This window comes from Nesoenas mayeri (genome assembly GCF_963082525.1).
Source record: "Nesoenas mayeri genome assembly, chromosome: Z".
NCBI lineage: Eukaryota > Metazoa > Chordata > Aves > Columbiformes > Columbidae > Nesoenas > Nesoenas mayeri.
Window position 1 is genome coordinate 76,822,249 of NC_137542.1, and position 26,408 is coordinate 76,848,656.

The 26,408-nt window shown below is 43.7% G+C and overlaps 1 protein-coding gene across 1 annotated transcript in view; it reads left to right on the forward strand.

Annotated features, from left to right (window-relative positions):
- Positions 1–26,408, forward strand: part of DCC (DCC netrin 1 receptor) — a gene marked incomplete at both ends in the record, with an annotated part of 255,054 nt that overhangs the window by 118,363 nt on the left and 110,283 nt on the right. The window contains 2 exons of the mRNA XM_080362678.1: positions 4,171–4,325; positions 4,995–5,115. Of these exons, the coding sequence (XP_080218804.1) occupies positions 4,171–4,325; positions 4,995–5,115 (276 nt within the window). The remainder of the gene's footprint in view (positions 1–4,170; positions 4,326–4,994; positions 5,116–26,408) is intronic.

Genomic DNA, 26,408 nt, shown 5'->3' on the forward strand with positions numbered 1-26,408 from the left:
TTATCGAGCCTGATTGCGCCTTGTCGAGTCGTTTTGGTGCATCTTGATATCTTCGCGAAGGGAAAGAAAGAAAACCAACCAAGTAGGGCCTCCTGAGACATCAAAAAGTCTTTGCGGCTTTACATTATATGTACGTTATATACATTAGCCCTTGGAAAGGCTGTTGTGTGATGCATGTGTTCCTATTATCGCGGATTTGACAGAAAGAACGTTAACGCATGGAAAGATCAGGTTTGACCCAATACGCAATTATGAAACGCTCGTTTGTTCCCGGGGCGGATGGGACGTGGTCAATAACTGTTGGCTCTACTATAAGTCATAAAGGCAGCAATAAAATAAAATCTATAGGTAGTTATAAATTGACAGATATCGGTGACCTTATTTTCTCTTGTGGGCTTATCGGGGCGTTCCATGAAAAGAACATTTATTAGCAAGTTTTTAAAGCTAATTTGGAGGGAAAAGGCACATGAAACAAAGAGAAACGGGAGCAAAGTTAAATTTGGCTTTTCACCGTTGTTTTGGAATGGAATGCTAGAGAATCTTCATTATTTATAAAGCTGGGATTGAATTGTTCCTTAAGCTTGTTACCAATGCACTTTTCCCTCCGTCTATGCTCAGCTCCTGGTATTTTACTATACGGACGCATTTGGACGTTGAATTTTTGGTTGCTCAGTTCTTTTCACTTGGCAACTCTGATCTTACACTGTTGTGGAGTTACAGGTTGACCTTCGCGTTGAGAACTAAAGCCTGAAAATCATCTAAATCATTAAACCCGACAAGTTTTACCTTTGTTTAGGTGAAGAATGAAGTTTTCCATGGAATAACAGCTTCGTTTTTCTTGGCGTTCTTCAAGGCTGGTTTGAGGGGAGATCTATTGAGATCACATTGTCTGTCAGGCGCAGAGTCGAGACTAAAATGATGCAGAGCTGTGGGAAGAGATAAAGATATCGTTATTTTAATCTAGTATTTTTTGAGGACACGTTAGTGGAGTTTCAGCTTGTTACGCCTCATACACTTTCCAAAGGGTCGTAACACCATTCGTAGTTCTTTTCTCTTTAACTTGTTGCGATAATACAGTTCCTGAATTACTGTATATGTATACTGCTCCATGGGGGGATTGCGCTGGATGAGCTTTCCAGGGCCCTTCCAACCCCCGACATTCTGGGATTTTGTGATACTGTGATTTATCCGCTATAATTGTATTTGAAATCCTCGATTTGCGCAAGTTAGAATTAAAAATCACAAGGGATATTCGATTGTTGAAAAGGTTTGAATCCGGAGATGACAAAGCCACCCTTGAAGTACACATGTTTGAAATTCTTCCCGTTCTACCGGCTGACAGGGTCGGGCGCTCACCGACAGGATTTATCATTCCGGGGTCGGGAGAATCACATTCCATATTCAAACATGCAAAGAGAAGCCACTTTGCATTAGGAAACGCTGACACTTCTCCCCCGTTAAAACCGTCGGCTCTTGTCGCAAGATCAAGCGGTATTTCTAAAAGCGGGGAGGTCGCCCCAACGCGTGGCCCTCGAAACCACCCGCGTGTGCCGGCGAGCGGTTCGTTAGGCCTCACGCCCGCGTGATGCTCGTTACAACCAATCTTTGGGCAATAAATGGACCAGGTCCCTTCCAACCCCTGACATTCTGGGATTCTGTGATATTATTTGAATTTGTTTTTTGGAGCCGGTGGTACCATGTGGCAATGACACCCTTGGTACCCCCCAAGTGCATTTACTATAGTGCATTTACTAATGCTGCGAAATTGCTTCTATATAAATCTATATATGTAAATCAGCGAAGTTTTTTGGGGAAAAAAAGGTTCTGTAGTTTGTTCAAACCAATTTAATTAGAAGGAACATGCACACAACATATATTTTGATTTCCTTTGCAACCCACCTCCCCAGCCTTCCTCACATCTGCGAACCTTTAAAATATTCAGTACCAAGGAGAAAAAAACACCTCGAGAGCAGCACTTGACATATATTGATACATCAAATATTTATAGGATGGATATTTATAGCGCTTGACATTTTATATATAGACGTGCAAAGCTATTTCCAGTCTTAAGGTGTTACAACGGGATTTTTTAGGGTGTTATGTTGACTTTGTTGTGTCTTAAAACCTGCATCATTTCCACTAAAGTAATTAGGCAAATTATTCGCTTTAATGGTGTTCTTAGGAAATATACAGGACATACTTTGCCCCATTATAGGAAAGGTGTTGGTGAGTGCATTATAGTTGTTAAATACCTTGATTTTATATGATACTCAACACTCAGGCGTATATTGAATATAAACTATAAAAGAGTATCAAGCTACCTAGAAAAATGCCAGAAATGGGGTGAAAAGAGCAACTAGTTGTGGAGGGATCAGCGTTCTGGAGGGGGCACGTCAGGCAAAATAACGGGCAGGAATCTGTGAATTATAAGTCTATAAATTAATCACAGGCCCATGGTGACATGGGAATAAACCACCCTAATGAAGATTGAGGAGTTTGTGATTGTGCCAGAGCTCTGCAAAATTCTGCGGTTTATAAACTACGTGGATACCGGGGGGGTTGGATAAATTACAGTGAGTCCAGTCGCCCTCCTGTCGGGAACGTCGCCGATCCAAACGCCGCATGTAACAAAACCTTTTGGATAGGAAATTAGGCAGCCGAGTTAATCAGGGCAGCTCATCAGTTTGAATTTGCACGCGTTGGGTTTGATGGGAACTGGAGCAGGAGCTTCTGGGGATGGTAAATTATTAAGAATGTGATAAACGGGGATCAATCTGAGAGGGGAATGGAGAAGTTGGGGCACAGGAGCAGCGCTGGAGGGGCCCAAATGCTTCTCTAAGTTCAGCTAATTTAGCTGAAAAGCAGCAAATATTGCAAAAAAAGAAGAAAACGCTGACTTACAAACTTTGCTGTCTTGCTTTGATCTGCTTGGTTTTATGCACAATATACAGATTTTAAATTAAACTCAGTTTTTCTCCAAAGCGCTTCCGCTCATTGGGTGCGATCCAAGAGGTGACGAGCTCGAGGAGTCTTTATTTCTTCCCAAAGTTGGAGACTATGGTCAATAAGGCCAAAAATAAAGAGTTTTAAGATGATAAAATGTGAGCCTCGAAGGCGACAATTTTATCTATATGTCTGCTATGCTGTTCTTATGGATTTGGTTGCTTACACCACGTGTTCACGCGTTGCAAATTCTTTACGTTCTCCAGCCGCAATGAGACTTTATGGTTTGATGTGCAAAAAACCCACAGTGATATATTGAGTATTATGTAACAGAAGCTGCTCTAAGTCATTAAATTCTTGAAGCTGGACAAGAAAAATAAGTGATAAGTTGTGGCTGATGGGTAAAAATTCATCTATTCTGGAACTATAGATATTAAAAATCAAGGTGATTGTTCCTTCTAAAATGTGACGAAATGTCTGTAGGTTCTCGTGTTTCTCAGCAAAACGCATGGGGGGCTCATTAGAAAGATGTTATTAACACTTTTCCTCCAATTGCTAATTTCCATCACCCTCGTATTACGATAATTCCGAAATGATATTAAATTAGCATATCATATAGCAGCCTGCGAAACGGTGAACCCATTAGCGTAATACAAGGCAACAGATAATTGGTGGCTGTGTAAGAATCCATTTGCGGCGAAGTTAATTCCGTTTATTTCCTCTTCCCATCGCTAGGGACAGATTTCCTGGTTATTGATGATCTGCAAACCCTGTCAAAAGTCCTTGGTTGTGTCAAAATGTATCTGCTCCAAGTATTTCTCATTGTGGACCATTTATCAGGGGGTTTTCTTGTACCTGGACGTGCCGGAGTCAACGAGAAGTTTTACGGATGCACTTGGCGTCTTCTCCTTGGAAATGAAGGAGTGGATTCACTTAGGGAGAATTATATCTATATTTTGTTATACATTAATCTTCCATGTCTTTTAAACTGAGCTTTTAATTCTTTCATTTGGCAAAAAAAAAGCTTGATGTGTATTTTCTAGAAAAAACGCTTTTCCTAGCATTTAATCTTTAATAAACTCAGGGTTGAAGAGAATAATTTGAATTACAAATATGTTTTCTATTTATGTCTAATATTCCTCAGCCTTATCGCAACGATTTACACGCTAAGCCTTAATTTACGCCCTCTCGCCGCGACCTTCATTGTTTTGCCCCATCTTTTTGCAGTCCCCCCGTGGTTTTTGGTTCGCCCATCGAATCTTTACGCCTACGAGAGCACGGACATCGAGTTGGAATGCGCCGTGGCGGGGAAGCCGCTTCCGACGGTCGAGTGGATCAAGAACGGCGAAGTCGTCATCCCTAGCGATTATTTTCAGATCGTGGTAATTAGCTGCCTTTCACCTATTAGAATGACTCTTGTTTTGGTTTTAATAGTAGCGCTCGGTCACAGCGAGTTAAAAATATACGGCTTATTTGCCAGAATTATCAGTTTTCCAAGAGAATTGTTATGGTCCCTACCCCAAAGTAACATCTTAATCCTCTTGTAGCTGAAATGTCACGAGGCCGCAAGATGTGGCTTTGACCAAGACGCGGTTTGATTCAGCGCCGTCTCGTTTTTTGTCTTGCTAACAAATAATATTGATCACGAACATGGCGTTTAATTACCGGCCATGAAAAGGATGTTTCAATGTGGTTTTCACGCAGGGTGGAGTTAATCTGCCGTATACAATAGGAACGGACCCTGCGTGAGGAAGTGGGTTCGCCCTTGGGCCGTAGGCCCCAAAATAAAATAGATTTAAATCAAATAAAGCAATAAAATAAAAATAAACCATAAAGGCTATGAGATGTCAAGAGGCTTCTGATGAAAAGGCCTGTGGTTCGAGGCCTCCAAGGACCAGGACTATGTGACCTGGAGTTGAGATGCCATAGAACGACCCACGTTTCGCAGAACAGCTGTTCCGCGACAGTTTTCTAATCCACATTCGCTTTGGCCGGGGTTTGTCTAATTAATTCTCTCCGTTTCCTTGCTTTTTCTCTTCCTTTCTCTCTAGGGTGGCAGCAACTTACGGATTCTGGGCCTGGTAAAGTCAGATGAAGGTTTTTATCAATGCGTAGCTGAAAATGAAGCTGGAAACGCACAGGCCAGCGCACAGCTAATCATCCCGGAGCCGGGTAAGATGCAAAGGGCATGGAGAATTAGAGGTGTAATTAATGCTATTAGCATAAAAATCCCAAATGAGCAGCTACTGTTCTTTACTCCCTCTTACTTATCCAGCTGGCTGGAGTTAACAGCATGTTACTCACTGGCAAATCCAAATTCTGGCCTTGTCCTAGAAATTACTCGGAGTAAACCCATGTGAAAAGCCAAGGGCAACGTCTTACTGTCTACAATGGGTTTAATCCTGCTAAAAATACCAAAAGTTGATCATAAATGAGAGAGGTGATGGGGCAAAGTAGTCGATAAGCAGTAGATAATTCTATATTAACCTATCGTAGAATATTTGTCTCGGGGAAAGAGGATAAAAGAGAAAGAACCATTTGTCGGTGAGTTATCAAGTGCAGCCAACTGTTGAGATCAGGTTTGTGTCTACGTGCCGGAAGGATGGCGATTTTGCTCCAAAATTAATAGGTGTTTGGTTTTACGGCCCGCGCTGTGCAGCGTCGTGGGTGTTTACTGCTTTATGGGGTTTTAAGTAAGAGAAAGATGTCTTCATCTTCAGCTGGACGGTGTGTAAAATAGGGATAAAAGCCTTTCCAAGCCTCTGGGTTGTAAATGATTAATGACCTGCGGGTTACACTTGCTGCTTGGTTGTGCATTATGGCGCTAAGATGAGAACAGAATACTCTGAAGCGTTGGTCGGGCTCGATTTGGATTGGGAAGAGCAGAAACTTGGGAGCCCCCAAATAGTCCAACCTGATAGCGTGTGCCGTAGAATTTCTTGGAAAAGCTTCCGTGCAATATCGGTTTTAAAGCTTTGCCAAAAATCTGGTGTGCTGGAGATCAAGAAATAAGGATGGATATGGTCCTCTCCATGCAGATACTAAAGGTAAATTGAGATGGGAACAGGGCTGAGCTTTCTCCCTCTGTTCTCTGTTTTGGTTGTGGATTTTGCACATCTTCTAGATCACCTCCTTCTTCTTCCTTCTGCTTTGGGATTCAGCATCTTCTTTATAAGCCTTTTCTCTTGATTTTCTCCGTTTTACGGGAGAATGAAACGTCGTGAAACTGCAGCTTAGCGGGAGATCTGGGAGGGGGGTAATGGAGGAGAAATGTGACATCTGTAGAGTTGTCGTCATTGTCCTTGTCATCGTCATCATCATTGTAATTGTCATTGTAATTGTCGTTGTCATTGTAATTGTCGTCGTCATTGTAATTGTCATCGTCATTGTAATTGTCATCATCATCGTTGTCATCATTGTCATTGTAATAGTCATTGTCAACATCGTCATCATTGTTGTCGTCATTGTCGTCATTATCATCATCATCATTGTAATTGTCATCGTCAACATTGTCGTCGTCATCATCATTGTAATTGTCATCATTGTCATCGTCGTTGTAATTGTCATCGTCATTGTCGTCATGGTCATTGTAATTGTCATTTTCATCGTCGTTGTCATCGTCAACATTGTTGTCATCGCCATTGTCATCATTGCCATTGTCATCACCATCATTATCATCGTTGTTGTTGTTGTTATTATTAGTAGTAGTAGTATTATTATTAGTGTTATTACTATTATCATTATTACCTTTCTCCTGTTAGCATGACCCTCAGCCTGGGCTCCCCCTGCAGGGCTAATTACCTAAATGAGCCTGGTGATTGGGTTTGGGGGTCAAAAAGCCGATATTCAGTCGCGTCTTCTCTTTGCTGGCTCTTACCAGGTGAGCGTTTCCCTCCGTGCGGTCACCGCAGGTGACGATGAGGTTATTTTCCCTTAGCGCTAAACGTGAATTTGAGATGACACTTGCAAACAAAATTTCCCCGGCACAAAAAAACCCTCAATCTCATATTCATTTCATGCACTGGGATTATATTTACAACTGGAACCGGGATAACTCAGCGCTGCTCCCGACTTGTCATCGCCCTCAGTAAATTTTCTGCTCCGTGTCAGCGTTTATTGTGTTTGGCGTTGGATTAAAATTAAAATAGAAGCAAATGGGAAGAAAAGATCCTAAAGAGCTGCGGGATGCCATTGTAAACTGTCTCCGTTTCCCTTTGTTTGTGATGGATTACTTTGTTGCTGGCTATTTAATCAGATCTTCAGACAATGCCGCTGCGGTTCCTCGGAGATGAAGGGAGGGCACAGATGGTGCAGAAGGCAGCTCGAAATACAAATGAAGCGGCGGGGGGAGCATCGGCCCCTCGGTTCGATTTTGCGTGGCCGCGATCAACATGTGTTTGTATCAGAGCCCAAGGAAGTTTCAATATACTCGTTCATGTCTATCAGGCCTTTCTGGAGCCTTTAATGTGGAAGGGGCGCAAATGGAGACACGTCAAAGGCTTTTCTAAGCTTCCTGGGTCAAATAAACCCTTTATTTAATTAATAATGATTTTATCCAAATAGTGATTTCTACCCCAAGCTCTACCTCAGGGTAAAACAGTCACTTTTTATTTATTTTATGATGCCTAAAACTGATTTTGCTTGTTTTTATTGCAATAATTTGGGGCATTCAGCAGGCTAAATATGTTGTGTATGTTCTGCTGGGGAATTCTGGCGGTATTATTAAGATAAAAAGGTATAATCAGCCTGATTGTTGTTACACGGACGCGTAGATTTCCACCCACCACTCACCACCTTTAACTGCGGGACCTGAAACAGCTGCACACAAATTGGCATTAAATTTGGTATAAATGGGCTGAGATTGAGACCAAATCTCCCCCTTGTCAAGGCTGCAATGTTAAATGAGAATTAGACAATAGCGAAATGAGGAGTGAAAGCCGAAGGGGCCGGGAGCTCGCGCAGATAATCGCTCCCACTTTTAGTGTTCCAGATGTGGCCAGAGGATGCTCCAAACTATGTGTGTTGCTTCCGCTCTAAAAACCGAACGAGCTCCCTGAGTAATATAAAATCCCTGGCTTATTTAGCCAAGATTATGACCGGAGAGCGCGGTACTTAAGAGTACATTACGGACTGGAGTAAAATAAGTGATGGTGGATGGGCTGCAACAGGCGCGTTAGTCAATAAATCAAAGTACATTCGTGGATTCCAACACAGCGGGGAAAAGGCACTTGGCGTTTTTTCACCTCCTTTTTCCCTTCTTTTCCCCTTAACAACCTTAATGTTGCCGTCTTAGGAAGAGATCGCTCACCGTTTTATAACAAGGGGAAACACGCGGCTTTAAACGCTCGTCATTTGTTTAAAACAACGAACCAAATGAGCCACGTTGAAGGATTTGAGGTCTCAGCATCTCCGGCTTCTCTTTCTACTTCCAGCTCTGCTAAAGGGCGCCGGAGTTTAGACGCGCTCAGCTGAAGCAAGTACTAGAAATAAAGCCCGCGATACATCCTTGCGGCCTCACGTACCGCAAAATACATGCCCAGCAGCTGCAAGAGAAACTGTCGTGTTTTTCTAGCTGTATCAAAGCTGTTATTTGCTCACCTAGAAAATGAAGAGCGAGCGGCGGGACGGTGAGTGATGGACGCGCGGAACCGGGATCCCGGAGGAAAATCTTCCCATAAAGGACTCGCCGACAGTTATTTGCGTTGTGCCGGTGGCTTCTGGCAGATCCATCCCTCAGATATTCACTGGTTGTTCTATTCTAGCCGGTGGAAGAACAGATAGAGCCCTGAAATAATCAAATTGGGTAAAAGACAGATTAATTATTAGCGATCATTGGAAGAAGGGATCGCGTGTCCAGCCGCGGCGGCAAATATATCTCTATGCTAAGAAACTGAGCTAATACTTGCATTAAAACTTCAGATTTTAGGCCGGTTGGAAAGCCAACCCATGCGCATTAATCTTGCTTATGCTTAGCTTTAAAATGAATCCAAACTAAACCCCATGATTTGGAATATTTTGAATATTCGTAAAGCAGTCACAAAGTAGCAATGAGGAATTTTTGTGTTGAAACAAGAGATTTATATCATTCTTTTGGTATGCGCCACTGTTTCCATTTATTGTGCTGCATAAGCAGTAATAATCATGATAATAAGAAGAATAAATTTGGGGTTTATGCTTTTACGGTGGTCTTTGCCATAATATTGTGACACCTTAGTGGGGATTTATAACAGATGTATGCAAAAATGCAAAATCAGCGGAATATTTTTGTAGTTAGACGCACAACAAGGGAACATGGGAGATTTTGGAGCTTCCGTCTTTGTTGGTCATTAAGAACAAGGAATAACAGGGATATTTTAAAACCATGGGGTGTAGGAAGGGATTAGTTGGGTTCCTGAGATCACGTCTGGTTCTGCTTCTCGTTGGACATTGCTGGAAACTTTGGGCTCTCGTAGATTCCGGCAGTTTGAGAAGCTTGATTGTGTCTTAAAATACAGATACAAAAATTGGTGGCTTTGTTCTGTAAGAGCTGTAACGGTTTAAAAATAGTCCTGGCCTAAGTAGGAGGGCGTTCTTGTGGATTTTACAAGTCTGAGGTAGGAAGCGCTTGGACCTGGATGGTCTCTATCCCTGCATGATGTGGGAGACATCACCGCCTTGGCCTCGTGTTTTGGGTTGGGCGTCTCTCTCGAGTTTTGTGTTGGGCGTCTCTCTTGGGTTTTGGTTGGGTATCTTTTTGGGTTTTGGTTTGAGCGTCTCTCTCGGGTTTTGGTTTGAGCGTCTCTCTTGGGTTTTGGTTTGAGCGTCTCTCTCTTGGGTATTGGGTTGGGTGTCTCTCTAGGGTTTTGGGTTGAGCGTCTCTCTTGGGTTTTGGTTTGAGCGTCTCTCTCTCGGGTTTTGAGTTGAGCGTCTCTCTCGGGTTTTGGGTTGAGCGTCTCTCTTGAGTTTTGGGTTGAGTATCTCACTCGAGTTTTGCGTTGGGCGTCTCTCTCGGGTTTTGGGTTAGATGTTTCTCTTGGGCTTTGGTTGGGCATCTCTCTTGGGTTTTGCATTGGGCATCTCTCTTGGGTTTTCGTCGGTCATTTCTCTGGGTTTGGGTTGAGCATCTCTTTTGGATTTTGGATTGAGCATGTCTCAGATTTTGGTTTGTGCATCTCTCTGGGGTTTTGGGTTGGGTGTCTCTTGGCACCACTCAAGTGCCCTCAATGAGATGTGTGAACAGGCCCCGCGCGGAGCTCGAGCGGTTTAGGTGCAGGTCTGCACAACCAGGGGGAGAAATCCAGGTGAATCAGGAGCTCTTGGGGGAAACTGAGGCAACTGGGGACTTCTCATGCCCTCAGCAGTCAACAGCAGAGCTATGGATTGAAATAGATTTAGGATAATTTGAAAAACAGACAGAAAAGAGTAATAATATGAGTTTAAGGTCGATCATGGAATATAATTGGTGTCATGACTTCATATGGGAACTCTATGAGTATTTTATTGGCTTTATGGGAATGGTTTTTGGTTTGGTTGGGGCTTTTTGGTGTTTGTTTCGTGTTTGTTTGTGGGGTGGGTTTTGGTCTATTTATTTGGTTGGGGTTTTTTGCTAGAGATGATAGTAATCAAGTAGCTGATCCTTCAAATGTGGGGAAAAGAAAGGAACCAAATGAAAACTGAGGGAAAATTGATTCCGCCAACACCTGTGGAAGGGGATTTTGTATCAGGAGAGGTGATGGGACAAGTGTTGGAGACATTATGGTCATTCTTGGATGGTCGTGTAGGCTCCGAGCGTTGGCCGGAGGCCGAGATCTTTCTGCCCTTGTTTGCGGGGAAATATCTGTAGGCCAAGTTCCAGTCATTTAGGAGTAAGATGTAAAATGGCTCCAACTTTTTTCCTTAAACCCCTTCTAAGGAAGAACTTGGGGGAACAATAAAGACAGACAGACCAGGGCCTGAATTGTTAGTGTGACAAAGTTCTTACCCAGTAACTCACTGAGACACCGACCGATCGCATCAGTTCAATTATATTTGCCTATCAAAATTAAAATAACTTCATTAGAAAGCGTGAGGTGGTTTTGTATGTTCTGTGTGATTTTTCAGTGTTGCCAAAGAGGCGTCTGGGAAAGAATTAACAAGAGGAGTGGCAAACCTGGGATAAACCCCATTTAATTCACCCGGACTCTCCTTGTGGTGGTGTTCGCTATAGACTAACTAGTTTTAATATGGATTTATGTAATGAGTCCGCAAATTGCTTATGCGGCGCGAGCTCGGTTTCGAGTTTAGGAGCAGAAAGTCTCATGTCAAGATCAAAGCAGCGCTTGTGCCTTTTGACACCACCAAGCACAGACTTGGGGGGGAATATAATGATTTTCTTTTCTTTCCCTTCTTTCTTTTAGTTCTGATGTTGCTTCAGACCTTTTAGGACTTCCTCCTGTTTATACATTTATTTATATTGGTGGGATCAGAGCGCGATAAGGGGGGAAAATAATAATTAAGAAGAAAACGCCTTGTGCAAACTCCCAAGGGAAAATCAGCCACGTTTCTTCTAGGAATGCAAATGTCTTATCTGAGCGACAGGGGGAGAATTCTCTATTCTCCTCCATCCCTTCCGTCTCTCCCATTCCCCCCACCGCCATTTAGGAATCATTTCCCACCCCGTGTTTCAACATGAATTATTTAGCGCAAAGAGATTTCTTGGAAGTCGAGGAGGCGAATCCCCGAACCGCGGCCTGGGCGCGATGTGATTGTAATCGGTGTCGGGGCTGGGATGAGGTGGCAGCCCATCATTTCAGGGTTTCGAGCCGTCCGTTGGATACTCAGATTTGTAATTATAATGCGCTTTCCTCCTATTGATATTCAGCAGCGTTCTCGCCTTGCTGTTCCTTGCGGAAGATTAGGCTGGAGAGGGGGTGGTTTGGAAGCACCGCCAGCCATTATTTGCTCAGAAAACACCCCGATTCTCTGAGGAATAAAGGGCCAAGGTGAGCAGCCGTCAAAATTTACCATTTACTGTCCTGGGGAGCTGAAATTGGTGCTGTCAAAATTCAACGTGCTGGCCCCTCCGGCAGGAAAGAGCGGAATTTTAGTTGTGTGGAGAGCTGGGACAGCAAGGTGAGGATTATTTAATGGTCCTTTTTGCCTCCTCCACATCTGCTTTCAGCTCCGGTTACAGCACCACAAATAGAGATTCGCACAAGTCAACAACTTGGTGCCAACGGAGCGGAGATCAGGGTCCATTTCCATATCTACCGTCAAAGGTTTGAGGGTTTGATGGGGTGGAACGAACCCTGCGGAGCTGGACATAGACCAGGACAAGTCTTGTCCATACAGTGACCAATTTGCAAGCAAACACTTAAATTTCATGTTTAGGATATGATCCCTTCAGCCTGTTTAATGTTTTTCTTTGCATTTCATCGCATTATCTTTATTCCCTTGGATATCTGTTTCTCATGGGTCTGCTTGCTGCAAATTCTTCAATATAATCCTATTTCCCTATTACATGGCGACGCTGTCTCCTACCTAATGGGATTTGAGCCTTTAATCCCATGGGAACATCCTAATCCCGCTGTGGATTTGGGGGCTGAAAGGTGTTTTCCTTTAACTTTTAAAGCACCTGCAGGAAAATCAAGTTTGACGTGCAGAACAAAAGACCCTTTGGTAAAGAGAAAGGATGGAAAAGAACCATTTCCATTCCTCTCCTTTGGCCTTAAAATAGATGTATTAATATTTGGTCCTCTTGTGTAGCATCAACTGTTGAGAAAGGAGGGAATACCGTCAAAATCTTATATTTATGGCACAAGCTGTTCAGGGATACCAACAATTCCACTCCAGATGCAGTTGGCAGGGTATTCCCTGCCCAAACTGAGTCTCCTTCAGGTACCAACAGCTGTTCACAGTTGCCGTCAGTTAAAACATCTTGCGGTGAATACAGCACCGATGAAAACCCGTTTTGTCTTTGATGGGGAATAAGCGCTGTGGGCCAAAACATTCTCTGGAAAGGCAGCTGGAACCTGCTGAATGAAATGGCTTAATTAGAAGGGTGTTTAATTCTATGGCGGTGATTTGCCCTCAGCACCGATGTGTTCGGTAGGTGGGAAGATTCCCTTGTTTTCCCCACAGCCCGTATGTGTAACATGAAGAATCTTTGCCCCGAGTGTGACTATCAAATCTGATCGTTTTTCAAGCCAGATTATGCTATAATAAACCCTTAATTTCTATTATCTATCAGAGCAACTCGCAAGAGAAATGAAACAGTTTCCTCCGGTTGCCGTTGGCCAAAGCTTGGGATGAAGTTTGGTCGCCGGTTTTGGAGACGCCGTCATTGAAGAGACCGGAGAGAAAACCGTGGCGATTATCGGAGGTTCGGAAAGGGGGGAAAGACCAAGACAACGTGGAGATTTAGGCACTAAACCAGATGGTGGAGAAGACCCAGTTTGCAAACGTAGAAGCAAACCAAAAATAACAAGAGGGGATGAAAAATACACCATTTTCTAGGTGTGTTTTATCTGTACCTTCTTAAAAATGAACCACATATATCCGGCCTACCAGGAGGAATTATCCCAATTTCTGGCTTGATTTATTCTGATGGGAAGTCGCTCAAAATTAAACCAACTCTTTTAGATATCAACGGCTACGTTGCTTATTATATTAATATCTGGCTTACTATATTTTCAAGGCTTTATTAGGGAGCTGGCTTTGGGATTTTTGTCTTTGTGTGTAATTGCCTCACACTCATAAAAATGAGCAAAACCAACCCGCTGATACCCCAAAATTAAGGTATTTTTCTTGCATGTTGAAGGCAGGTTTAATAACGCCAACTCTAAGCCAAGCTTTTTCACAGGAGTTTAAGCCATATAAAAATTAATGTTGCATGGGTAATATGGTATATTTGCGCTACTGTAGTTATCCTATGCCTTTGGGGACTGAAATCGCATTAAGCCTTTGCCTTTGGCTTGCAAGGTCCGGCTTTATGTTGAAACATGTAGATAAACAAGAAAAATACAGTCGGAGTGGTGTCCTCTAAACAGGCTTCGCCTGAGCCGGAGGTTTAGTCGCTTAATCTGATTTTTGGTCTTAATCAGCGCGGGACGGAGGGAAACGAATCGGTTTGTGCCGTGACGGACGTTTGCCCAAAGCAAGGAGCTGCTTTTGTCCTCGGAAAAGCTGAGGAGAGAACGGTGCTCAACCCGTTTGGCTTTGGGTGGCCCGGAATCGAGCACGACGCTTTGGAGGAGCCGGTTTGTGCAGAAAAAGGCCGAGTTTGCCGTGATTTGGCTGCCTTGGCCGCGAAGCTTCGGGCTGAGCTCTTGGCCGCACCCCTGGGGGCAATGGATTACTGTGAGTTTTGGGTTTACGCACAACACTAAACGTCCCCGACATGTCATTGCACTGCGGGTCGAGGCCCCTCGAGCCCCCTGGCTTAATAACTTCTCCACTTCACCGTCCAATGTTATTAAAATATATTTAGCATTCAGGGGATTTAGATCCTGCCCCTTCTAGAATTATTGACACCTATTTAATTTCTCCTTTCAACCATGGCCAAGCCTGGTACAGCTGCCGTGGCACATGTATATACATCATTGTTGCTTGCACAAGCTGATTGGCATTCATGCTCGAGCGTCTTTTTATTTTCTCCTTGGATGGCGGGAGCAGCCCGAGCAGCTCGGAAACTAAAGAGCTTCATCTATTAGGCGTGACAGATTTGTATTCAGCGGTAAATACCTGACCTTGCTCCAACTCCCTCATCCATCCTCGATGGAGGATTCCGCTTAACTCTCGCATCCCGGCCGTCGCCGTGGCAACGGGGCCTGTGCCGCGGAACTCGTCAAGAAAATAAGGGTAAGAGCGCGGTGTGGAGGAGCTTTCAAGACGAGGACTTTATAAGCAGCAAAACACGAGCAACATAGTTGTGTTACCCTCTGAAACTTTTGGTTCGCAGTGAAGGTGGATGGATGATGGAATCGATGCGTCGTTGCAACGGGCAGAATCAGCGGTCGAACAGCACAGCAAAACGTTTTCCTCCTTTATCTGGTGCGTGCAGTCATTAACACGTACGTGCACTATATATCTGTGTACGTTAACAACTCCGTTAAATATCTGCAGAAGTTGAATTTTATTTCCTCCAGCGTTAAGCCTGATATCTCAGCTCAAGCATTGCCTTGGATTTCTTGCTCTGAAGAATGCCGGGTAATCGGTGGGAGGTTTGGCTATAGCAGGGTTTTTTCCACTACATTTGCTTTATTGCATGCTCCGTACTTGCTGAATTCAGCGGAGCAAGGTCAGGAATCCCCACCAGTTAGTTCTGTGTCAATCTGGAAAATAATATATATACATATATACATTTCTGGGGTCTGTACGCCCTTGTTCTGGTCACGTATGCGACAGGAGGCGTTTAAGGAAGTTAACGTGTAGCACGCACCAAGTATCATAGAGAGGACAGAATGCCAGAGTGGTTAATAGTTATTTCCGATGGTTTCTTTCACAAAGAAGTGGCGAAAGTAATAAAAACACAGCTGGAAATATTGCAAAAGTGTAAAGGAAAGAAAGGGTTAAAATGCTTGGGAAAAGGGCGCTGTGATTGTCCACTTATTCCAAGAGGATTTTTGTGGTTAAGTAGATATATAATCAGGTGGGAAATGCTTGAGGTGATTGGCTGGGTTCGTGGGATTAAGCAAGAGGTAAAGATGGATTGTTTAAAGCAGGACGGGAGAAAATGGACATGTAGGTTTGCAAAGAAGCTGGTTCTTGTAACATTGGTGTGATCGACCTTGGAAGGGAAGGAAAAGAGAAAGGAGGTTTTAGCTGTGTTTGACTGGGTAGAAGTAAAACAACATAATGTCGCGTAAGGCTTTACACTGCTCTTCCCGCTGGGATTTGTGGAGGGAAGCTCCAAGTGCATTCATGTAGTGGAGCATTCGGGTATTTCACCACTTATTATCAGGCTGAGTCTTGAGTGAGAAAACTGTCACCATCTAGAAAGAGAAACTGCGAACGTTTTGCTCTTCTGAGGTTATAAAATGGCAACTTCAGAAGGTAATAACCAATGTGGTTTATAGTAGCAAGAGTAGGGTGAAGTCAAGCAATCTGACACAGGTATCAGTTCATAATTAATTAATTAAGGGATATAAGAGCTGCAGAGAGGACTCTATGGGAAATAATGTCTCCAACATGATCCCTTTTCTTGGTGTGGTCACACGTTGGTCAATGGAAAGGACCTTATAGGTTCTGGTGCATGGAAAGAGCTCGGTTGGACCTGCCCCATGTTCTTTTTCAAAACAAACTCTCAATACTATGTTTAATGAATTAAAAATGGGCTCTTGATTTGGAAATCGGCCCTGGTTGACCATGGCATTGAGATTGTCGTTGGTCCTGATGCTTTTCAATTTCTAGGAGTGTTTACCTGAACATAAATATCAATTTCTTCTTATTGGAGGTCAGTGGGTTAGAGATGGACACACAGAATGGCTTAGTTGAGTGGACTAAACCTATTCAAACAACTATGGACAAAATAATATATAGAGAAGAATAAGAAATAATCGCCCTGGAAAGGATGGAGGAGAAACAACACGTTGAAAAGGGAATCCCCGTGAGTGCTGTGAAGAAAAGGGATAATGCATTAAATGCATACATTTGGATGCAGAATCCACAGCGGGAAAGGTGTTTTCTTCTTGCAGGAGCCTTTGGGGCCGACTAAAAGGTCTATTTTGTTCCTCCAGTGTTGTGACACAATTCATAGTTGGTGTTGGATTGAACAGGATATAGGATGAGGCAGAACACGAGGAGTGTGACCCTCATGTGAAATGCAGTGTTAGACCATTATTATTGTTTTAAACAGGGCGGCGAAGACGCCGTTGTATAAAACTCTTCTATTATGGAAATCTCCGCAACAGAGGGGAAGGCGCTGTCGCTGCTGCCGGCAGAAGGCAACCATTGAAATAAATAAGTTGAGCGCAAGGTTGAAACGCAAGACAAAAAAGATGCACAAGTGCATTTGCAAGTGTGTTTGGCGACAGCTGTTCCCTTCCAGGAGCAAGGGCTTTGTAACCTTGACGGAATTTGCGCGACGAGGAAACCACTTTTCCAGTATGTTAGTCACAGCCTGGCTTCCCTTCAGCATCCGCTATGCATGAGTATTTCCCCAGCATTTTCGCTTCTGTTCAGACCGCTGGGCTGTGTTGTGCTCTCCACATGGCTCCTTTCAATTTCTTTCTTGCTTTTACGGCTTCGCGCATCTTTTTGCCAGAGCGAGGAAAGATCCGCGTCCGCTGCTGAGCCGGTTCAGATCCATCTGGGCCGGGGATATATTATGGATGCTGGATCTAAAAGCACGTTGTTTGTTTTGGCTCGGCTTCTCAAGACCCTTGTGCCCCAGAATCCATGTTGTTTAATGTCCCTCTTGCCAGCTCTTCCTTTCTTTAGGAAATGAAATTAATTGGCTTCAAGTTGGCACGTAGAGGTCCCCCCGACCTACGGCTCGATCATCCGCAATTATCCCAGGAGTGGAGGCTGGGACGGAAACGGCTTTTAAAGCATTAGACATGGCAGCTTTAGGACTTAAGCCACGCTCCTCCTCGTTTTCTAACCTCTCTTGGATAAACCCAAAGTGGGTATTTTCCTTTCGCCCAAGACTTTGTTGGCGTAAAACCCGCGCTCGGCTGGGATGAAAATCCCCATCAAGACTCCTCGGTCCCACCACTCAGGATGTGGAATTTCTAGCACGCAAAGGGCTCACGAGCTGCCCCTTCAAAAGCTTTTCATAACCCACCCCCCTCGACTCCTCTTAATCTGATCAAAATCTTAATTATCAAACTATTCTCTTGCGCTTTGAGGGAGTTTTATATATTTCCATTGCCAGACCTGCGGGGTTTTTTGTCTTCTCGGTTTAGCGTGAATTTCTTGAGGTTGGAAAACGTAGCATCTTTTTGCTGTAAATCTATATTGCAAATCTATGTATAGGAACAAATACTTTATATGACATCTTTTCCTCAGGAGAACTTGATGAAGTTCACTATGACTTACCTAGAGTTGGGTTGTGTCTTAAATTTGGGGTCTTTTCCACCCCTTCGTTTGCCACAAGTGCCAACAAATGCCATAATTCCTTTTACACGTCCCGGTTCCCTAGTGAGAATGAATGAACAACAGGCAAGGAAACGAAGGTGTATTAATCCAACACCACGCAGTTATGAGAAGCTTTATCTCTTTAGCTTCTTCCTAATAAGTTATTAAAGATATATGGTTTAAAATTGTGTATGTGCCAATGGCCGCTGTCTTGGGTAGGACGCAACTCTCCCATCAGACGGGGACTTTGATGCTTTTCTTTGCCTGGGTTAATCCAACCTTCTCAACTCGGTGAATAACCAGATGTAGATACTATAGTAATATATTCATTCTGCTTTGAGTACGTTGAGCGTTTCAACCCAACATCCTCAAGCAATTGTGGCCCATCGCAAGGCGGCGCTATTTTTATTGCGAACGCCGCGTTATTTCAGCGCCGCAATAAGAAAACACACGGTGAGTATATCGTCAGCGTTGTCACGTGTCCCTTTGTGATCATCACAAACCATAATATATTCATTTTTCCTGTGGATTCGATGGCTTTTTTAATATGCATTCACAGCGCCAGTTGGCGCGTCGTGTCTCAGCGCCCTGCTTGAAAACCGTCCCCGCTTTGAATGCAAACTTCCCCCTCATCGCCGAGTAGGAGCGATGCCAACAGAAAGGAAACAAGGTGAAAACGGCTGGTTTTGGGCTGCGTAGAAGATGGTTTGTGTGCGGGAGAACAGCAAATGTTTGCCAGTGACATAATGCGCTCCCCAGAGAGCCGGCTCCTGCGTAAGTGAGCAGCCTTCGCATGGAAAGGTAATTCCATATATAAGCAACCTAAAATGATTCTATTTCCTTGCCGTGGCGTTTCTATAGGACAAGCCGGAGCGGGTCTATACATTGGTAGCCGAGGAGGTGCAAAAATCCTTTGGGAATGAGTTAAAAATGGAGTTTTTAGCATAGAAGCGAAGCGAACAGCTCTTCAGGGCTGCAAAAAGAGCAGCAGCCTGGCGTTGTCTCCGCGGATCGTTGACGTGCAGATCAGCGCAATCACTCCTGTGTAGAATAACTGGGGCCTTCAAATCGCCCAGAATAGCGCGGGCCGCAGCGATGGGTTTCTGTGGGCCTCTCGGCTCGATTGCCTTTCTGCTCGGGTTCACAGATCTAGAAGAAGGTGGTTTATTTGGGGCTAAATGGAATAGACGTGAGGGAATTTATCAGAGAAAAGTAGCATTTAGGCCAACGTGAGCGGTTATCAAGAGCTGGGTAATGGGGTGATCTACAGGACGTATGTAGACACCCTGTTGTCTACTCACCAAGTTCTGGCCTAAGTCTTGACCAAGACACCTCTGTTGATACCATGTGAACGTCTGCTCATGCACTACATTCTCTTCGCAGTTGTTATTCCGACGCATAGGTCTCTTTAATAAACATCTCCAAGTGTTTTTGATGGCCGTGTCATCTCGATCTCATCCCACAAGGAGACCCATAAGCTGGGACTGCTTAGGAACGCTCTGATCTCCACTCATGACACCACTTGGTGTTTCTTAAGCAGTAGGAACCTCCTCAGGCACCAATAAGATGTTCTTGCCTGCTTGTAACAGCCACCAGGATGGGATTTCTTCTTGTTATTAGATGTTTTTTCCCATTTTAAGGAAGCCTGAGGGGCAGTGTGTTCCTCACGACGCTAAGATATATTCCCCTCTTACAAGCTGTCTTATTTTCAGAGCAAACAACTCCAGTTTTCTTTGCCAGAAGACAATGGATGCGGCTCATTCTCAGGAGTGACATTGGATGGAGCAAATAACGGCCGTTGTTTTCTCATTGCCCTTGTTCTCATGAGCTTCCAGTACAGTGAGACAGATTTTCTAGTCCTTAAAGTGAATAATTCCATTATTCCCTTAGACATTCAGCCAGGGAATTTCCATTTTAAATCATGGAAGTTTTGAGCTAGCATTAAATTTTCAAGCCAAGATTAAACCGGTCTGGACATCTTAGACAACTTGTGAGTTACTTGGAGCGCTCGGAGATTTCGGTGGCACAAAATGTGCTGATTCGGGTTTGAGCCGACGTGGTTTTTGCTCAAGAATGTACAATATTTAGTTCTATTTTCCCATCCACAAAGAGCTCAATAGAAAAACCTTCTGGTTCTTGAGCCGACTCAATCACGTCTTGTTGCGTTGCTTTGTTTCAGCTTCCACGCTATTAACCAAAAGCGACGTTTTGAGCTATTTCGCTTCTCCATTGACGTCTCTTCAGTTCTAACGCTCCGTTAGGGCTGCTCGTCGTTAACGAGGGCAGAGCTAATGAGTTGGCCCAACTGGTTTTGCTGGGGATGGTGGAGCTGGAGGTTTTTCCACTGGATTCTCCTTGAAAAAGCCCTAAAGGTCTCGGGCTCATCCGAATGCAGCGACGCGTCTCTATGTCTTTTATCTCCAATTTCTTCCCGACACAGGAAAAACCACTCGTGTCGGGCTCGGAATAATAACGCGGAGCACGGAGAACCCCGTGACTTGAGGACAAAGAGGTGCCAAAACAAGTCAGGTCTTAATATTTGTATTAAACACTTTGTTTTCTCTGCTTTTACATGTTAGAAGACAATTCCCCCCGGTAACAAACTTGCTATAATAAACTCCAAGCAAATTAACTGTGTTATTCTAAATTCTCGCTCCTCGTACAATCAGTCTTGTGATTTTCAAAGGAAACGGTGTAAAACTTGCAAGACTAATAATCATCATTATTATTATGGATAATGAATCCTGAGATGTTATTACACAATAGAAAACACCCCCTCCCATGCTGTGTCTTGCTGTTCAATTATTTAAAGCTCCCTGACAATTATAAACTCGCTTTAAATCTGGTTTATATGATGAGGAACAGCAACCCCAGCCACGGCGGCTTTCTTTTTATTTTGTATATATATTATTTTTAGCATTAGAGTTCAAAATAACATTGCATTTAGGATTTCAAAAGGAAGGATTCTTCCTTTAGTCCTCCAATCTTTCTGCTAAGAAATGCTATTGTATTTCAAAGCGCCGTTGCAAAGCGAAGCGCCGCGATTACGTTCTCCAAGGAACGGAGCCGGGGGGGGGAAGAGGATGGTGTTGTCAGCTTCTCCAAGCAAAAAAAAGGCCCTAAAAATCTGAATTATGTATTAATATTTGTCAAAGTTGATAAGAATTGTGTTGCTACAGCTTAGAGCAAAAAGGCCTTTGTGGAGAGTTTAAACTAGAACATGTCAGAGCTGCTCAATTCTCCAGCGCAAGGCAGGTATCTCAGCAGCATCTCCCCCCCAGTTTTTAGAAGAAAACAGGGATAAAATAGCTTTTATTATTCAGAAAATATTTACCATATCTGTCTTAGGGCTTTTTTTAAAAAATGGGAAACTTTCTGTATAGAGAGTTGGGTGTAAAAAGGGATTTTATGTGCTTCTCTCCATGGATTTTTCTTCAGTAATGTGTAACTTGAACCAAAATATCTTTTTCCACATGTTAGAATTATTTCCAGATCAAATCTTGATTCCTATAGGAAGTAAACCAGTTGCCAAATGCTATCTTTGGGCTCAGAGAGTGCTGGTGAATGGGGCTACATCCAGCTGGCGGCCAGTCACGAGTGGTGTCCCCAGGGGTCAGGGTTGGCTCCGGTCCTGGTGAACATCTTCATTGATGATTTAGATGAGGGGATTGAGACCATCATCAGCAAATTTGCTGCTGACACCAAGTCAGGAGGGAGTGTGGAGCTACTGGAAGGCAGGAGGCTCTGCAGAGGGATCTGGAGAGACTGGAAAAATGGGCCCATCCCAATGGGATGAAGTTCAACGAGGCCAAGTGGTGGGTCCTGCCCTTTGGCCACAACAACCCCCTGCAGCTCCAGGCTGGGCGCAGAGTGGCTGGAGAGCAGCCAGGCAGAAAGGGATCTGGGGGACTAATGGCCAGGAAGCTCAACAGGAGCCACCAGTGTGCCCAGGTGGCCAAGAAGGCCAATGGGATCCTGGCCTGGATCCAAAGCAGCGTGGTCAGCAGGACAAGGGCAGTGATCCTTCCCCTGTGCTCTGCATTGAGGAGGCCACCCCTGGAGTGTTGTGTTCAGTGCTGGGCCCCTCAGCTCGGGAAAGAGATTGAAGTGCTGGAGGGTCCAGAGAAGAGCAACAAGACTGGGGAAGGGACTTGAGCACAAGCCCTATGGGGAGAGGCTGAGGGAGCTGGGCTTGTTTAGTTTGGAGAAGAGGAGGCTTAGAGCTGAGCTCAGCACTCTCTAGAACTACCTGAAGGGCAGTTCTAGCCAGGTGGGGCTTGGTCTCTTCTCCCAGGCAGTTCACAATAGGACAATGGGGCTTCAACTTAAATTTAGGCTGGAGATTAGAAAGCAATTCTTTGCAGAGAGAGTGGTCAGGCATTGGAATGGCTGCCCAGGGAGGTGCTGGACTCACCGGCCCTGGAGGTTTTTAAACTGAGCTTGGCCATGGCACTTAGTGCCATGATCTAGTAAACAGACTGGAGTTGGACCAAGGGTTGGACTTGCTGATCTCTGAGGTCTTTTCCAACTCAGTCCATTCTGTGATTCTGTGATCTTTCTTTTCCCTGCACTCAAATATTTCTCCCATTAGATCCCCCACATCCTCCTCGCAAAACACACCATAGCAGGTGGTTCTCCGAAAAATCACGACCAAATAGGTGAGAAAAAGGTGGAAAATTACAGGTGATTGAAGAGAGATTCTTTAAGCCGGCGGTTTTTAAGGTGCCACTGTAACTACCGCTATTATGGATCATTTTTGTAGAGTCTGTGGCAAAGTAGATAATGTTAACAACACTCTTAGTATTGCTACACCCGGCTGTAAATACCAGTCCTGTTTTCTAATGGGACGCAGGGAGTTTCGTTAATGTCTAGATTAGTTCTGCTGCTTTCTTGCTGTTATCTCTAAATCCAATATCTGAGGAAATAACTTACCTTGAGAAATATTACTATGTTTTCTCAGCGTTTCCCCATTAATAATAGTCTGAGAATTAGTAGTCAACCCATCCGACGGCTGTTTTCTAACCTGGAGAGGTAATTTTTAGAAGGGACGGGGCACTAAAATCTCTGCTGACTCGTCTTTTTTCTGTGATTTACCATCGAACTTTTAATAGGTTTATTATAGATTAAAGGCACTAATTCTCTCAGGTTGGGAATCCTCTTAATTACTCATTTTGTTGGGCGTTTTGTGGAACAATTGCTCTGCGCAAGAGTCGGTGAGTTCGTGTCGAAGCCTTTTGATCAATGGCGATGCCGCATCATCACTAAACTTCCTTTATTTCCCTAATCTCTTGAGATATTTGCTTGGAATCAGCCAAAAATGCACCTACAGGGATGTAAAATGCGGGCGGATGAGTTGATGTAAAAATCAAAGTTAAATATGTAAATTGGCAATTAATTCATACAGGGGTTTCAATGTAGGGCTTTGCATTGCTTCTCTGGTGTCCATCAGTCTCCTGAGTCCTGGACCTTCCTAAAACACGCACCAGGATGAGTTTATATTGCGACTTTACTGAGTTCTACGTGAACAGAGCGCCAGGTCTATAGTTTAACAGGTATGTTATGTGCGTGGTGGGATGCTGAGCATCCTCACTCATCTCGGACGTACCCACCGGCTCATCTCAGCATGAAAACCTTTTGCTGTTAAACAACGGCGCCGCCACAAATTATTCGTATGCCGGGCACGGCCCTATGGTTGATTTGGCAAAGCATGGAAGGTCAAAGTAACTGCAAATCTTTCTCTCTGAAAAGCACCGTCCTCGAGGTACCTGGGAGCGCGGCGCACGTCTCGCACCTGGAAATTTTCCAGCTCCGGGATGATTTTGCTTACTCTGAAGATTCGCAGCCTTTATTAAACCGGTCAGTTCTATGACACAGGGAGAGGAAAATAAAATACACCACTCTTATCCTGGGTAGGCACAGCTTTTCCTTGACGTTAAACACATCTCCGGTTATTAAGGCGCTGGTCCTCAAAACTGGGTTTTGCTGCTGAAGAAAAGAGAGGGATGTGAGTTGTACCATCTAAGTGTCCATCTGGCTGCCTCTTGCCATCCATCCTCCCTTTTTTTAGGTAGTTATTATCAGCTGGGCTGTTGAAAATGCTTCTAGAAAGGGTGAAGATCAAAGACTTTGAATTGATTATAATTGAATCAAAACCGCGGCCTTTGTTCCTTAGAGCATCCGAAACAGTGTGAGCTTGCTGCACCCGTTTGAGGTTTGGGTGCTCGGATGGCGGGTGGACTTTTCATGGAGAGGGATTATGGCCTTTAAACATTTCCTCACATTAAGAGACATCAATCAAGACCCATCTCTAAATCGCTTTTACCTCAAGTTAGATTCACAGCAACATGTAGCAATGAAAACAGAAATATTTTGGATTTACTGCACTTAGTGAAATGATATTATGGTAATTTATATCACTTATAATTTATATCACATATAGGTGGCGTTTTAACGTAAAATAATGGGTAGGGACTGTGCTGGCACAGCAGTGATGAGCGTGTGGATGTTGTAGCTGCCACATGGGGTAACACCAGATACTCCAAGAAGAAGTGAAACCACCATCTTTGCCTCATTTTTCCTGCGGTTGTTATCGCGTAGGGTTGAACCATCAAAATCTCCCCAAGATTTTGCATTTCAGAGACATTGGTGCCGTTTCCAAAGGTATTTCGGCCTAATCCTGCGAGGCGCCGGGTCGGGAGCGAATTCCTCGTTACGCTAAAACCGGGCGTTGTTGACACACGTCAACTCGGGTGATTTATATTAAGGTTCATCACATCACAAAAGAGGCATAATAACAATTAGTACTGCGTGACTTGCTCTTAAGAACATCATTACGGCACCAAGTAATAATGAATTATTGTGTGACGAGCCAGAAGGGAGGAAATACGTACAGCAACGCGGACAGATCTTTTATTTGCTAAATTAGCATCGCTACTTATGGGTTGATAATCTCGAAGCAGATGTGATGTACCCTGACACCTCTGTGTAAAACCTGAGGCGTGTGAACGCGTCAAACAGCGTTTGGGGGGTGGATTTGAGCGCAGAACGCCCGGAGAAATGCATTTGAACGCGCCGCTTTGGCGCTATATTGTGTGATTAATTGGCTGGATAAAAGCTGGAAAGGCCAAATTTTGTAAATGGGCCCCGGGAAAGGTAACAGGAGTTGGTTGTGTGGAGGAGAATGTTTTGTTTGACCATAAGTCGTGAGTAACTTGTCCAGTCCATGCTTATTTGGGACAGTAAATTACATATCCATAAAGCTCATCTGATAGAACATCACCTTTTATCCCAGCTTTTGGAAACAAGACCAAAATTCAAGCATTTCATCATCAGATTATTGTCCCAACCTTAAAATGCAGCTCCTCGCGTTTACGGGTCTCGGGATGGTCTGTTGAATTAGAAACGATTAGCGATGTGTAATTGCAAATTCGTATTTGTGCGAGAGCTAATGCGAGGTAAAATCACGCTCTACACTCCCAATTCGTTTTGTGTAGAGTTGTTCAATTGCCTTCCTTAACATATATTAATATAATATATTAATATTCATTTTTTTAAAAAAAGAGTAAATTAATATATATTTTTAATTCCCATTTTTAATATTTAATAATAATGAATCCACCCAAATTGTTCTCTATCTTTAGGGATATTTTCCTGGAAGAACGCCTTATATTTAGGCCCTAGGTGTTAAATCTACAGCGTTTTTTGCAGCGATATGATGTTTTTCTCACTTATAACTTTCACAGTTTGCTCTACAAAAGGTGTAAAATGGGTCCAAAAGGTTCTGGGTGGGGGGAAAATACTGAATTCCGTGAACATAGAAGTGCAACAAAAGACTTGGTGGAGCAAGACCAGACAATAAGCACATATTTAATGTTATTTTGGAGATTAAAAATCCATGGAAATTGCTTTTCCTTGTAACACCAAGAATTTGGAGATGAGAACTGAGTCGTGTTGTTCTGTCACACTTGAAACTCAGGCTGTACCGAGTAATTGCTAAACCCAAGGAAAATACAACAGGCGGAGCTTGTGGCAACGTGGTACAACAGGCTTAAAGGTGCTTTATGAATGAAACACAAGTAATTAACGCCATGTTAATTGCTTAAAAGCGGAAAAGCCAAACTCACTTCTTTCAGTTCCGGACTTAATCCTCAACGCAGGTTATCAGGAGATCTTTTAGAATGAATATATTCCTTTGTGTAGAGGTAGAAAGACTGTGCTGAGGCCTGTGTGTGCATATATAGATATATATGTGTATATACAGATATATAGATGTATATATAGCTATATATGTGTACGTATCACAGAATCACAGAATCGACTGGGTTGGAAAAGACCTCAGAGATCATCGAGTCCAACTGTTGGTCCAACTCTGGTCCATTTACTAGATCATGGCACTAAGTGCCATGTCCAATAGATATATATGTGTATAT